Raw genomic sequence first — 16114 nt, 5'->3', positions numbered from 1 at the left:
AACTTCTCTACTACTTTCATTTGCTGTTCCATCTATGATTTGCATTGTTTGAACAAAAGCACATTGTGTTGGAAAACTTAACTGAAATTCCATGTTGAAGGAGGTCACTTTAAAGCGTGCTTACAATTTGGAATTAAACTTATTTCAGAAATTCTGTTTGTCAAGGTCAATTAAGAATGGGCAATAAACGTATCCTCCTCAGGCTACATCCCATGTACAAATAAAAAGAGACTAACATTTCTGAATTGGAAAACTTAAGTACAAGAAAGTCAATATAAAAATGCAGATCATTAACTACAAATTACTACGGCATTTGTATGGGCAATTAACATTTCCATAAAGTTGGAAATTTGAGAGAGAACATTTTCCTGAATGATTTTAAGCAGATAAGATTATATGAATGGAAGGGGGTCGGTGGAGGTGGGGGGGGGGGGAAGAAACAATTTAACAACTTTAGTTTTAACTTCAAATTTGGCCCATGATTTCCTGAAAACTTGTTCTCACATCACAAGTAATTAAGGTATAATTTGGTTTTCATCACAAAAGAGTGAGGAAATTTAGGCATAGCAGCTTACATCCATTTTATGGAATAGCTAGTTTTGCATAATGTTTACGCCAATTCAGAAAAACTTCCCATTACACTCTCTGCTGCCCACACCCAAATAGAAGTCCAGAGAACGCCAGATTCCTATAGTGATGCCAGTTTTGAACATGCATAGATGTACTCCAAAAACTGGATGCAGGAGGACCCAAAATCATTTTTGGCTATTTTCTAAGCCATTTTTGATATTATTTGCCATAGATACTTGCACTGTATTTTTCAGTTTCTTGAATATATTTTCGTGGCATCTGGATGTGTTATTCTGAAAACTGAAATGCTTCCATGATTGCATTTTCTTAAGCATACCAGGCAGGAGCTTCTGAAAGATTGCACTGTTGATACTCACTGGTGTGCAGACATTGACAAGGTAATTTATAATAAACACATTTTCATGTGTATTAATAAAGTGGCACCAGGTTTCCATTCGTAACCAAGGAACATTTTCAATCCAATTTTGAAAAAGAGTGTTCTAAAATGATTGTGTTGATTTGTTGAAGATTTTATGTGCTGTAATACACAAATGATTTAGAGCTGAAAATCTGGGAGGAAGCGGGAGAATGCATTTCTTACAACTAGCAAACTTTTAGGTTCAATTTGCACCAGGGCTAATTGTGCCCAAACAGGGAATTATTCTTCTCTGTGCTTAATATGTGCAAAGAGAGGTTCAAACTTTAATTTCTACACATTAAAGATGGAATGTGGAATAATTCTGCACTTTTCTTATGCTGATTGTTTACATTGCCTTCTATTTGTTTTATGCTAATTTCTATGTTCCAATATATGCTAATGACATTCACAGTAAATTTTGCCATAAATTGCTGATGCCAACATCTGCATATATTTTGATGTTGTTTGCAGGTATGCCATTTGAGCAAATTCTGGGCCAATATCAATTAAGCTTAGTGATGTATTCCATTTAAAGAGGTAGGTAAAACCTGAAAAGTTATTATTACCATTTGGATATGGTGTTTCACAAAGGACTAGGAAGTCCACAATTGGATAATCCATTTCTAGAACTGTAATGGATTTGCCATGCATAATTGTCAGGCAGGGTCTTCTGCATGCTTTATCGTAGGAAAGTCCTCCAGAAAAAATTATAAATGGCTCACTGGAAGATGAAAACCATAGTTAGAATACAATTTACATTTAATCTGTTAAAAGTTTACACTTAATATGTCAAAAACTATATTTGAGCATTTGCACGTTATACATTTTGTTACTGATACAAAATAATCTTTCAGCCAAGAATAAATGATGCGGCTTGGCCCTAAGGTGCCATCCACTATGATGCTTTGAAAAGCTGGCCTACTTCATGAAAATTGCAGAGAACTAGGCTGTACCTATTCCTGCAATGGAGCTGGTTAGGTTGTGAGTGCAGGGTGTGGACTCGCGATCAAACCAGTCTATCCTGAAAATTAGGATCCCTGGAAATGGGGTTAGGAATCCCAGAATTGGGTCCCGGACGCAATTTCCATTTCTCCATGGAGCCTCCTGGACGCTGTGAAAATCCAGTCCATAGTTTTAATTTAGTAACAGAATAATACATTGTACAGTATGTGGCATAATATTCTGGTCATGATAAGATGGCTCAGTTGCACTTGCTGTCTGGGGGATTGGTTCCCTGATATAGAAATGGCCCGATTTTCATTTCCATGAAAAGGAATGAAAATTGAGTTGTATCTAGGAGGTGTCGCCTATTCACACTGAACATTCATCGTTGAACACTTGCCACTTAATTCATCCAGTTTACTGTAAGTGACAACATGGAGGATTTTCATAATTCCTTTCTGCAACAGCCACACTTTCTAGCTGGCTTAAATTTCATATTCATATATAAGTAACATATCAGAATTATATATGTAATAACGTATAAATCTAAAACAAGTGAAGCAGATATAAACCTACCAGAAATTACCAAACACAAACACATTCAGATGCAACAAAATGTAGCATTAATTCCAAGGAAAATGTACTAACTGAAGAACAGAACAGTTGAACCAAACAATGTCCACCAAAAACAAAAATGCAAAATGCTGAAAATACTCAACTTGAGTCAGCATCTATGGAAATAAAAAGAGAGTTAATGGGTAGGTTTTACCTGTCCCTTGGAGTTGGAGTGGGGGTGGAGGGGGATGGTGGTGAGAAGGCTGCTGCTGCAAAAATGGCAGGAAGGTACAACGTGATGGCTCCCTGACACACTTGTGACATCTGGTGAACTTCAGCAGAGGCAGGTTATGAACTTGACTGGTTACCCATTAAGACCCCAGTTAGGGGCAATTTTATTTTGGTGCTTGTATTTTACCAAAATCAGAGTGGTCCTTCATATCCTGAGGCCACTGGCTCAGTGAAGGGCAGGAAACCATCAAAGCCCTAACAGTGGGGTTGCAGAAATAAAAGGCCACACCTCTGTCAGAAAATAAACCTGTAGGAGAGTTTTCCTTCCATCCTGTTGTCCCTAACAGTTTTAGGGGTCTTCAGTGAAGTGCTTCTGCATTGGCCAGTGAGCCTCCACGTTGAGCTGCTGACCACTTCCAGTGAGGCGGTTCAAGTGCCAGAGCTGCCAGCTTTTTGGGAAGCAGCTGATTATGAGGCTGCCTCCCATGACAGTGCATTTATCTGCAAATGTTGGTAAGAGTGGGCTCATCCCAATGCCAAAGCCCACAAGAAAATCCAGTTCAATGTTTCAGATCTGTAACCTTCCATCAGAACTTTGCACTGAAACATTAAAACTGATTCTCTCCACTGATGCTGCCAAACTTGCTTAGTATTTCCAGAATTTCCTGTTTTATATTAGATCCGCATAATCTTGTGTAATTATCTTGAAATTTTTTTTAGACTCTTTGAGCTGGAATTTCCTCTTGGAAGTGCAAATCAGAAAGGGATTCAATTCTGCGTGGGAATCCACCTTTGTTGCCAGTCTACTAGGAAGCAGGATTTTCCAAGAATTAGCACTTCAATTGGCCTGGAACTCAAGGCATGAACAGGGAGGGCTGATTCCAGGGCCTTCAGCTGCCATTTGTGTTGAAAAACAAAAGGTTGTTTGTAGTTGGTGCTAGTTGATACTGAAATTGATGAAAAGTGCTGGCTGCAGATTGTGAATATTGATCTTCATACTTCACTCTCCCTCAATGTCTGTAAAACTAAGGAGATAGTCATCGACTTCAGAAAGCGCAGTTGAGGGCATGTCCCTGTTAACATCAATGGTGATGAAGTGGAAATGATCCATAGCTTTAGATTTCTCGGTGTCCACATCACCAACAACCTGTCCTGGTCCCTCCACACTGACACTATAGTTAAGAAAGCTCATCAATGCCTATACTTTCTCAAGACGCTAAGGAAATTTGGCATGTCTACTATGATTCTCATCAATTTTTTCAGATGCACTATAGAAAGCATCCTTTCCAGATGTATCATAGCTTGGTATGGCTCCTGCTCTGACCAAGACCACAAGAAACTGGAAAGAATTGTGAACGTAGCCCAGTCCATCAAGCAAGCCAGCCTCCCTTCCGTTGACTCTGTCTACACTACCCACTGTGTCAGAAAAGCGGCCAGCGAATCAAAGATGCCACCCATCCATGTACATACTCTCTTCCATCGGGAAAAAGGTGCAAAAGTTTGATATCACATATCAACTGACTCAAGGGCAGCTTTTTCCCTGCTGCTATCATATTATTGAATGGACCTACTATATATTAAGTTGATCTTTCTCTACATCTTAACTATGACTAGACCAGGTGTTAGACTTGGAGGTAGGTGAGCACTTTGTTGATAGTGACCACAATTCGGTTATGTTTACCTTAGTGATGGAAAGGGATAGGCATATACTGAAGGGCAGAAGTTATAGCTGGGGGAAAGGTAATTATGAGGCTATTAGGAGAGATTTAGGATACATAGGGTGGAGTAGGAAATTGCAGGGGCTGGGAACATCTGAAATGTGGAGCTTATTCAAGGAACAGCTACTGCGAATCCTTGATAAATATGTACCTGTCACGCAGGGAGGAAGTGGTCGAGCGAGGGAACCGTGGTGTACTAAGGAAGTTGAATCTCTGGTGAAGAAGAAGAAGGAGGCTTATGTAAAGATGAGATGTGAAGGCTCAGTTAGGGCACTGGAGAGTTATAAATTAGCCAGGAAGGAACTAAAGAGAGAGTTAAGAAGAGCTAGAAGAGGACATGAGAAGACTTTGGCGGATAGGATCAAGGAAAATCCTAAAGCTTTCTACAGGTATGTCAAGAATAAAAGATTGATTAGGGCAAGATTAGGACCAGTCATAGACAGCAGTGGGAAGTTGTCCGTGGAGCCTGAAGAGATAGAAGAGGCACTGAATGAGTATTTTTCGTCAGTAATCACGCAGGAAAAAGTCAGTGTAGTCGAGGAGAATACTGCGATACCAGGTAGTAGACTAGACGGGATTGAGGTACATAAGGAGGAGGTGTTGGTAATTCTTGAGAGTATGAAAATAGATAAATCCCCTGGGCTGGATGGGATTTACCCTAGGATTATGTTTCACCAGATATTGGCCCTCAGTTCTCATTATAACAGGCCCAGTGTGGCACAACTGCTTCCCATCAAAGACTGGAAAAAGATCATAGGCTAGATTTTCCCAATTTGGCCATGCTACTCCTGGACAAATAGCAGGTGAAGACTGCTGACATCTTCCCAAAGTGTGGAAAAATCAGAAGGTCGTTTGATCCGAGGACACTCATGCTGTGGGATATGAGTGAAGGCCTGAGAACAGACTTCCATCCTGCAATTTGTGTGTCATGGTGAAAACTACAGGGATGAAAAACTGCGAGTTAAATGTATTTGTGAAAAGTTTTCCTTCAGGCAAAAAATTGTGCTCAATATTTTCCTGAAATCTTTGTGTTTCTAGACTCTGGAACTGCAATTACAGTATGAAGTTGAAGATGTTGTTACTCCTGAGCCAGAATCAGCACCAACAATCACTGATACTTCTTCACAGCTTTCCTTTTCAAAAACCCCAGCTTTATCCAGTAGTGCAAATGCATTAACACCAGAAGGAGTAAAGGACAACATCCCATGTCTCAAGTAAGGGTGTGAGATAAATACTGCCTTAGTATATTGCTTCATTTATGTTCTCTTTCAATCAAGCGAAAGGAAGATTCTGAATTTAAATGTGACATTTGGTAATGCATGTAAAATGGCTGCTATACATTGAGTAATGATTTAAAATATATTGACTCAAATTCAGGACTACCCATTTTTGGGTGTGCAGGACACAATGTGAGGTAAAATTCAAGTTTCATCAGATATTGGTCCTCAGGCCTCATTATAATGGGTGCACTGTGGCACAACTGCCTCCGATCAAAGACTGGAAAAAGACCATCAGCTGGATTTTCCTAATTTTGTCCATGCTCCTCAGGAGAAGTGGCAGATGAAGGTTGCTAGTACCTCCCCAAATTGAGAAAAAATGGTCTATATCTTGCATCAATTACATTTTATAATCATATACCAGGAGGGTTAGAGGTGAGGGAAAATGGGGGGATTTGAGTTGATTGGGAATGGGGGAAAGTTGGAGGGGGGACTGGGTGGTTAGATATGGGGGAGGACAAGAGGGAGTTTGGATGAGGAGGAGAGGTTGCAGGAGGGTGAGGGGGTGTTTGGTGAAGGAAATTGGAGATGGGATTGGAGGTAATTTGAGGGTGGGGCATCATTTTTAAGGTTTAGTACCACAAAACCAGTAGTGGGAAATTGTACATGGAGCCTGAAGAGATAGGAAAGGCACTAAATGAATATTTTTCGTCAGTATTCACACAGGAAAAAGTCAATGTAGTTGAGGAGAATACTGAGATAAAGGCTTTTAGACTAGATGGGATTGAGGTACTTAAGGAGGAGGTGTTAGCAATTCTTGAGAGTTTGAAAATAGATAAGTCCCCTGGGCCAGATGGGATTTACCCTAGGATTCTCTGGGAGGCTGGGGAGGAGATTGCAGAGCCTTTGGCTTTGATCTTCATGTCGTCATTGGCTACAGGTATAGTGCCGGAAGACTGGAGGATAGCAAATGTTGTCCCTTTGTTGAAGGAGGGGAGTAGAGACCATCCTGGGAATTATAGACCGGTGAGCCTTACTTCTGTTGTGGGCAAAGTTTTGGAAAGAATTATAAGGGATAGGATTTATAATCATCTAGAGAGAAATAAATTGATTAGGGATAGTCAACACGGTTTTGTGAAGGGTAGGTCGTGCCTCACAAACCTTATTGAGTTTTTTGAAAAGGTGACCAAAGAGGTGGATAAGGGTAAGGCAGTTGATGTGGTGTATATGGATTTTAGCAAAGCGTTTGATAAGGTTCCCCATGGTAGGTTACTGCAGAAAATGCAGATGCATGGGATTGAGGGTGATTTAGCAGTTTGGATCAGGAATTGGCTAGCTGATAGAAGACAGAGGGTGGTAGTTGATGGGAAATATTCAACCTGGAGTGCAGTTACAAGTGGTGTACCTCAAGGATCTGTTTTGGGGCCACTGCTGTTTGTCATTTTAATAAATGACCTAGATGAGGGTGTAGAAGGATGGATTAGTAAATTTGCTGATGACACCAAAGTCGGAGGAGTTGTAGACAGTGAGGATGGATGTTACAGTTTGCAGAGGGACATAGATAAGCTGCAGAGCTGGGCTGAGAGGTGGCAAATGGAGTTTAATGCGGAAAAGTGTGAGATGATTCACTTTGGTAAGAGTAACAGGAGTACAGAATATAGGGCTATTGGAAGTACTCTTAGTAGTGTTGATGAGCAGAGAGATCTCGGGGTACATGTGCATAGCTCCCTGAAAGTTGGCACCCAGGCTGATAAGGTTGTTAAGAAGGTGTACGGTGTGTTATCTTTTACTGGTAGAGGGATTGAATTTCGGAGCCGTGAGGTCATGTTACAACTGTACAAAACTCTGGTGCGGCCGCACTTGGAGTATTGCGTACAGTTCTGGTTGCCGCATTATAAGAAAGATGTGGAGGCATTGGAAAGGGTGCAGAGGAGGTTTACCAGGATGTTGCCTGGTATGGTGGGAAGGTCTTATGAGGAAGGGCTGAGGGACTTGAGGTTATTTTCATTGGAGAGAAGGTTACGAGGCGACCTAATTGAGGCATATAAGATGATCAAAGGATTGGATAGGGTGGACAGTGAGAGCCTTTTACCTCGGATGGTGATGGCTAACACAAGGGGACATAGCTTTAAATTAAGGGGTGGTAGTTATAGGACGGATGTCAGAGGTAGGTTCTTTACTCAGAGGGTAGTAAGGTCGTGGAATGCCCTGCCTGCAGCAGTTGTGGACTAGCCAACTTTAAGGGCATTCAAATGGTCAGTGGATAGGCATATATATATAACATTGGAATAGTTTAAGTTGGAGGGTCATTAGATTGGTTCCACTGGTCGGCGCGACATCGAGGTCCGAAGGGCCTGTGCTGCGCTGTAATGTTCTATGTTCTCTGTTCTATAACTGTAGCACTATATTCTGCATCCTCGCCTTTCCTTCTTCCCTATGTATTCTATGAATGGTATGTTTTGCCTGTATAGCAATAAACAATACTTTTCACTATATTCCAATACGTGACAATAATAAATCAAATCTCTCCTTGCTGCCTGATATATGGAAAGCCCAGATTAATGGAACCCTTACAAAATAATAAGTCATTAGATTCCTTGGAGCCTTTACATGCTACCTTAGAGCCATCCCATAAGAATATTGATAGACCAACTTGTCTCTGTTGCCCACTAAACGTGTCTGCACATGCTGACATGCTGCAAATCCCAGCAGAGTGTTGGAATTCAGCACATTTTGGAAGCTGCTTTCCACATGTATCCTTGAAAATAAGCGCTTCTCCTAGTAGCCACATTGGACCATCTTCAGATAGGAGGAAATGATAGAGTCACAGAGATATACAGTTCAGAAACAGGCCCTTTGGCCCAACTCATCCATGCTAAGCATTTCTTCTAGGATTATATTTGATGGCAGTGGGTAAGATTTCTTCTCTACATGGCTACTTCTGCACTCCTTATGACAAACTGCAACTGAAAGGACCAAGTAATCTAGTTTGCAATTGAAAGCTTGGGTTACCAGAGGTACAGAATAATTTTGAAGTACGAACTGGACAGGATAAAATAAGCAATACCAAAAATATCATTTAACATTCAGGCAATAAAATGCAGCCCATTGCAGAGAGTGACTATATTTCAAAGTTCTAAACAAAATCACATCAATTTTCCTTCTGCATTGTCAAATTATGCTCCAAGATGTATAGTCCAAAGAGATCACAGCAGTAACCATTGATAGAAGAGCACTTAGATATGTCAAGAAATAATCAATTGACTATATGAAAAGTTTTTAAAGAAACAAAAATAGCAACCGCAGCAGTTGCCCTGAGTGCACCATTGCAACAAAAATCTAATTTGCCAATATTCAGCAAATTCTTTTGAGGTTGTTCAAAAAACGCTTTTTAATGGTCGTATGCATTTGCCAGCGGTTGTTTTAAATTTACAATTGATAAATACTAAATACTGCACTTACCTGTATTTACACGTCCTATGATCTACTTTTAGGATTGGTTTACATGGCTCAGGTTTTTTCCCATCCCGCTGGACTTTTCCTATTCAATAAAAGAGAGAAATGGATATAATATTGGAGTGGACAGTGAATATTGCAGCATTAAGACCAGGTCAGGTTGGCTGTTTTTGTCATGACTATTTTTTAATTTTAGCAAATATCTCAGCCTTCCCAATACGGAAAGTGTGCTAATCCTCGAAGTAGTGCAATACCAGAGCATGAAGGAAATGAGCAAACTTGATTTCACTTCTCTGTTATAAAAAACAATTAAATGTGTAGTCCCCAGATCAGAGACATGTCAAATGTTAAACAGATAAGAACAGACATGACATTTGATCTTTGCTTTGTTATTAGTATTTTCATGGCATATTCACTTAGACTTGCTTCTATTTACTACCCAACTGTAAAATGAAACTCTCATCTCCTGAAACTGGAACTGAATTTAATTTATTGTTGTTTCCCAATCCCCTTATGTGTTCACAACAAAACTTTTTAGTCTGCAAAGCATGTCTATTTTTATAACTGCACATAACATATCAATATTCTTCAACATATGTGGCTGAACTTTTAAGGAAACAATAATTGTAGTGATCTATTTTTTCTTAGATATCAGAAAGGGTGCACAAAATGAAAATCACAGTCCCGATCTGGCCTACCAATTTCCACTCTGCAGACTACATATAAATTTTCCTTTGCTCATCAGTTCAGTATCTTTTCCAATTTCTTCATTTTTTTCCAAACTTGTGACTTTTCTTGGCTCCTTACCAATTCTTCCATTTCCTACCTTCTTCATCCTGCTCCCAAAATTCTGTGTCCCTCTCAGTGGCTCTTGCTTCTGTTTGGTGTAGTCCCAAACAGGTAGCTCAGCTGATGTTGTCACCATAATTCTGTTCATAACAGTTTTCAGTGTTCTGGGACCATAATCTATCATTAATGAATTCTTGAATTCAGTAACAATCGGTTTCCAATGAGAATATAGTGAGTGATAATGCTGTACAGAAACTGAAACCTTTGCAGTTACTTTCTTCGCACATCCAAGTCGGTACCTACAAGGTTTTCAGTTGAATCAACGACTAAGGTCAAAAAAATGTGGCTTAAAACATGTCAACTGAGATATCATTGCTTTTCTCCCAATAATCTAACTACTTTAATCATATTGTTAGTGAATCCCAGTATGCAGCCCATTTAGAACCAGACAAATGGTGTGATTGAGCTGCTCAGAACTGATGAAAATCTTTGGCACAAAATGATAACAGCAAAATTCCAAGATGCATAGCTCAATCAGAGCAATCTTTTCTATTTTCAAAAGGGAACAAATATTGCAGTCATGTGGAATTTGCTCCATCTTGCTTTCTCTATTCAATAAATAATTTAACATAAGAACATAAGAAATAGGAGCAGGAGTAGGCCATCTGGCCCTTCGAGCCTGCCCCGCCATTCAATAAGATCATGGCTGATCTGTCGCTGCTCAGTTCCACATTCCCGCCCTCTCCCCATAACCCGTAATCCCCTCTCTTATCAAAAACCCATCAACCCGCGTCTTAAAAATATTTAGCGAGGTAGCCTCCACCACTTCAATGGGCAGAGAATTCCAGAGATTCACCACCCTTTGAGTGAAGAAGTTCTTCCTCAACTCCGTTCTAAACCGCACCCCCTTTATCTTGAGGCTGTGCCCCCTAGTCCTACTGTCCTTTCTGAGCGGGAAGAGTCTCTCCACCTCTATCCTATCCATCCCATTCATCATCTTATATGTCTCAATGAGATCTCCCCTCATTCTTCTAAACTCTAACGAGTACAAGCCTAGTTTATTCAGCCTCTCCTCATAGCTCAACCCCCTCAACTCCGACATCAGCCTAGTAAACCTTCTCTGCACTCCCTCCAAGGCCAAAATATCCTTGCGTAAGTACGGCGCCCAAAACTGCACACAGTACTCCAGCTGCGGCCTCACCAATGCCCTATATAGCCGCAGCAAGACCTCCCTACTTTTATATTCAATCCCCCTCGCGATGAAGGCCAGCATCCCATTTGCCTTCCTGACCACCTGCTGCACCTGCAAGCTGGGTTTTTGTGACTCATGCACAAGGACCCCGAGGTCCCTCTGCACCGTTGCCTGCTGCAGTTTTTCTCCACGTAAGTAATAATCCTTCCTACCATTATTCCTACCAAAGTGGACCACCTCGCACTTGCCAACATTAAATTCCATTTGCCAGTTCCTGGCCCATTCGCCCAGCCTATCTAGATCCTTCTGCAGACTCTCCACACCCTCCGCACAATTTGCCGTTCCACCAATCTTGGTGTCATCAGCAAATTTCGACACCATACACTCGGTTCCCTCCTTCAGATCATCTATATAAATGGTAAATAGCTGAGGCCCCAGCACCGACCCCTGGGGCACTCCACTCGTCACCAACCGCCAATCCGAATAGCACCCATTCACCCCCACTCTCTGCCTCCTATTTGACAACCAGTCCTCTATCCACACTAACACCCCACCCCCAACTCCATGTCCCCTGACCTTCTGCAATAACCTCTTGTGAGGTACCTTGTCAAACGCCTTCTGAAAATCAAGAAAGACCACATCCACCGGCTCTCCTCTATCCACCTCCCTAGACACATCCTCATAGAACTCCAGTAAATTTGTCAGACATTAGCACATTCTTTTTAGCACATTCTTTTTTGTCAAAGGCAGCAATTGGAGCAATGGGATTAGATTTGGAATGCTCCAGCAAATAAAAATGATCATTACAATAAAGCAGATGACCTCTTTTCATTCTGCAAATTGTTATAACTCAATGCTAGTATTTTGACTCCAATACAGCACTTGGGTGTGATCTTTGTGTTGCAGAACCAGTGCAACCTTCACCTGGAAAGATGTAATCAAAATCACACCCTTCTCAAAAGGGCCGTACACTCTATGGCATCAATGGAGTTAAAATGGGTAAATGCCTTGAGCAAAATGTTTGGTCCCCTGATTCCATCCCCCCAATTTTCGGAGCCCAAAAAGGAGGCTCGAAGAGCAGGGGAGAGGAAGAGGAATACTGCTTTGGACAGCATCTCAAAATGTGGGTGTCATTTCTGGAGACATACATTTTTGGAGAGACAAGTTTGGAGCATAGGAAAGTTACCTGGGCCATTAGGCAGGCAGACAATTAGGCTCATTCACGACATATTAAAGGTAAGAGTTTTTTTAATCAGCTGAGTTTCTTGATGTGACGGGCCAGACAATTGCCTGGAAGTAAGCACCCATTAGTAGGCACTAGCCATCCATCATGCCATCCCTACTCCTCTGAGGATGCAGGTAAAGAAAACATCATAGAGGGATTTTTCAACTCTCTGCACACTGCTGGCATGGCTGTTAAGTAACTGAGAGAATATCTTCTAGTTGAGGTCCAATCCTAGTTACTTATCTTGTACTGAAGCTGGATACTAATTTGAAGTTGTAAGGCCTCTGATTGGCCTTCCAGGTTTGAAAGTATGCCTTTAGTTAAATTGGGAGCTCACTTCCATGCGAACAAGGGCTTCCCCATGTGAAAATCTTAATTTTAGTCAGTTTTGCCTTCAGAGGTAAGGGGAGGTCATGTTTCACAAATTTAATCAGATTTCTTGAGGAGGTAAACAGGAGTGATGATGAAAGTAATGCATTGATGTGGTCTATATGGAATTTAGCAAAATTTTTGATGAGGTCCTTCATGGCAGACTGGTCAAGAAATGAAAGGCTGATAGGCTCCAAGGCAAAGTGACATATTGGATCCAAAGTTGGCTGAGGTGCTAGAAGAATAGGGTAATAGTAGATGGATGTTTTTGTGACTGGAAGTCTGTTTTCCAGTGGGGTTCTGCAGGATTTAGTGCTGCTGCCCTTGCTATTTGTGGTGTACATTACTGATCTATACTTAAATGCAAGGGGTATTATCAAGAAGTTTGCAGATGATTCAAAAAAATTGGAAGGGTGATAAATAGTGAGGATAGCCATAGACTGCAGGAGGATATCAATGGACTGTTCGAGAGGGTAGAAAAATGGCAAATGGAATTCCACCTGGAAAAGTGTGAGGTAATGTACTCGGGGAGGGCTAACAAAGCAAAGAATTACATTATGAATGATAGGACTCTGGAAAGTACTGAAGATTAGCGGGATCTTGGAGTGCACATCCATAAGTCCCTGATGGTAGCAGGGCAGGTAGATAAAGTGGTTAAGAAGGCATATGGGATACTTGTCTTTATTAGTCAAGACATAGAATACAAGGACGGGGAGGTCATACTGGAACTATATAAAAAGTTTGTCAGGACACAACTGGAGGACTGCATGCAGTTATGGACACCACATTATAGAAAGGATGTGATTTCACTAGAGAGGATGCAGGGAAGGTTTACCAGGATGTTGCATGGGTTAGAGCGCCTGAGCTATGAGGAAAGACTGGATAGGCCGGAGCTGTTTTCTTTGGAGCAGTGAAGATTGAGGGGGTGTTCTGATATAAGCGTATAAGATAATGAGGGACATAGGTAGGGTGGATAGGAAGGCACTTTTTCCATTAGTAGAGTGGTCAATAATGAAGAGACAAGGATTTAAGGTAAGAGGTAGAAGACTAAGTGGGGAGTTGAGGTCAAACTGTTGGGAGTCTGGAATTCACCACCTGAAATGGTGGTTAAGTGAGAAACCCTTGTAATATTTAAGAGGCATTTAGATATTCATTTTTACTGCCATAAACTCCAGGGCTACGGGTCAAGTACCTGGAAAATGGGATTTATATAGTCAGATCATTGGTGACTGGCATGGAAATGGGCCGAATGGTCCCCTTCTGAGCTGTAAAAGTCTATTAATCTATGAAAAAAATCTTGGATCCTGTTTCCTGCCTCAGTGGTGAAAATTCAGTTCCTTGCTAAGGAAGCACACTCATTTGCACCACTGCATAGGCATACATGTCCAACAAGCAAGGAGACACATTCTTACAATAGATGGTGAAATGGAGCAATTCTTAAACTGCACCTGAACTTCAATTTTCTGTCATTGCTTCAAAACCATGATGTCCTTATCTAACAAAAATCTGTCTCATTCTTCAAAGCTCCAATTGCCACTGCATCCACAACCTTTACATGGATAGTGTGTGGAGAGAGATGATCAAATTTCTATTATCCTTTATTATCCTTCTATTATCTATTATCCTGATTTGGTTCCTAAATGCCAAATTCTAATTTTAAGTTTATGCCTTAACTCTACCGTTAGGATTGGAGAATAATTTCCTAGAATTTTCATAACTAACCTGAATTTTTTTATTTGTTTTTTTCTCTCCCCAGCTGTGGGAAAGGGTTATCACATTTAAGTTCCAATATAGAGCTTGTGACACACATGCTCCTTCAAGACAGCAAAAGAGATATCCAGAACCTGATCCTGAAAAAGAACCCAATGTATATGCAAATATTAGGACAAAACCGGGCTGCCTTGAATATTGCTCATACTGGGTGACAGTATACAGTAAATGTAGTGGCCCGATATGCAGTGAGGGTTTTCTGGAGGCTACCAACAAAAATGGTAAAGTTAATAAAAAATACATACCTGTACATAGTGCACTTCTGTTGGCTCAGACAGTTGAATACTGTTGTCATTCCTTAATGGCCTCTTTCTACCTTCTTCCCATGCCACTACCCGCTTCCCCCCCACCCCTGCCCCGCGCCACCATTCCTCTCCGCACGCCACCCATTCACCCCCTCTCCCATTGTTCCTGATCATTTCTTTCCTATTTTTTCCTGGTCGTTTACTCTCATCATTTCTCCATCTCTCCAGGGTCTCCTCCTCACTCCTACTGATATCCCTCCCTCTCCCAGGACCTACATAAGCACCACTATTGACGACTTGATGGTCCCAAATTGAAATCTTCTTCACCACTGACCTGACACTCTGTAAATGAGATAATGGGCTTGCCTCAGGACTATTGGCTCTGGCACAAGGATCATTCTATGAGTCCAGTTCAAGCCAATAAGTACACTGAACAAGTTCATAGGCCATTGGAAGGCACCTTTTTAAGCAAAGTCCAAAGATACCGGAAAATACATAAATATTCTATGTTAATTTTTTAAAGATGTTATGCAAATTAAGAGAATATACGCCTCTACTTACCTATTAGCTTTTAGAAGTGCTTACCATGTGGTACTATGATCTGAAAAGGTTTGCTTGGATTTTTCAAGTTCCACAGGGTTAAACTACCATCTGAATGGCTACACATGAACTGTCTCCCTTCATGATGCCAGCTGACAGAATGGATGGCCTATAAGAAAATGTGAGTACATTATATTTTTGTGAGTAATAGGTTATGCTTAATTGGTGTCTTTCAAATGATTTAATATTGATGTTGCAGATTACTGTATCCTTACATTTTACATTCAATATATAATGGTCAAATTAATGTAATCCACTTACGCATATTAGAATACCTTTGACACCTATGTAGATTGATTTTGCTAAATGATCCATTTCATTAATCTCTAATAGATATGAAATTATATTGTCTATAGATTGAAGCAATATGCCATCATTGGTTTTTCAACCTAGGCCTCCGTTTTATACCTAATTTTATCAGTCTGAAGGTTAGATGTTCCTCTGCATATTCACCCTCCAAAATCTTGAGCACATATTCAGGTCTTTTCCTGTTTATCTTCTTCAGTAAAAAGTCTGACAACACCAGGTTTAAGTCCAACCGATTTATTTGATAGTACACTCCCTAGCTTTCGGGTTTGTCCCTTTGTCATGGATGACATCATCACACATGAGAATACCATGCACCAGATACACGGTAAATACTCTTGCAACTCGGCCATCGTTGTCTACCTGATACATTGCAAGAAAGGATGCCCTGACGCATGGTACATTGGGAGACCATGCAGACGCTAAGACAACGGATGAATGAACATCGCTCGACAATCACCAGGCAAGACTGTTCCCTTCCTGTTGGTGAACGCTTCAGTGGTCACGGGCA

General features: G+C 40.9%; 1 protein-coding gene and 1 pseudogene across 9 annotated transcripts in view; both read right to left on the bottom strand.

The window, feature by feature from the left end:
• stxbp5l (syntaxin binding protein 5L) overlaps positions 1–16114 on the bottom strand; it is a 454881-nt gene that overhangs the window by 209996 nt on the left and 228771 nt on the right. For all 9 annotated transcript variants that reach the window (XM_080203426.1, XM_080203432.1, XM_080203427.1 and 6 more), the window contains 3 exons: positions 15283–15406; positions 9114–9192; positions 1555–1709 (listed from right to left, as the gene is read on the bottom strand). In XM_080203426.1, coding sequence (XP_080059552.1) covers positions 1555–1709; positions 9114–9192; positions 15283–15406 — 358 coding nt within the window. The remainder of the gene's footprint in view (positions 1–1554; positions 1710–9113; positions 9193–15282; positions 15407–16114) is intronic.
• LOC145353538 (U2 spliceosomal RNA) lies at positions 9330–9506 on the bottom strand (annotated as a pseudogene).

This window comes from Carcharhinus amblyrhynchos, chromosome 15, assembly GCF_965287045.1.
Source record: "Carcharhinus amblyrhynchos chromosome 15, sCarAmb.v2.hapA, whole genome shotgun sequence".
NCBI classification, from domain to species: domain Eukaryota; kingdom Metazoa; phylum Chordata; class Chondrichthyes; order Carcharhiniformes; family Carcharhinidae; genus Carcharhinus; species Carcharhinus amblyrhynchos.
The sequence above is the reverse complement of the archived record's forward strand: the minus strand, read 5'-3'. Positions and strand labels throughout refer to the sequence as shown.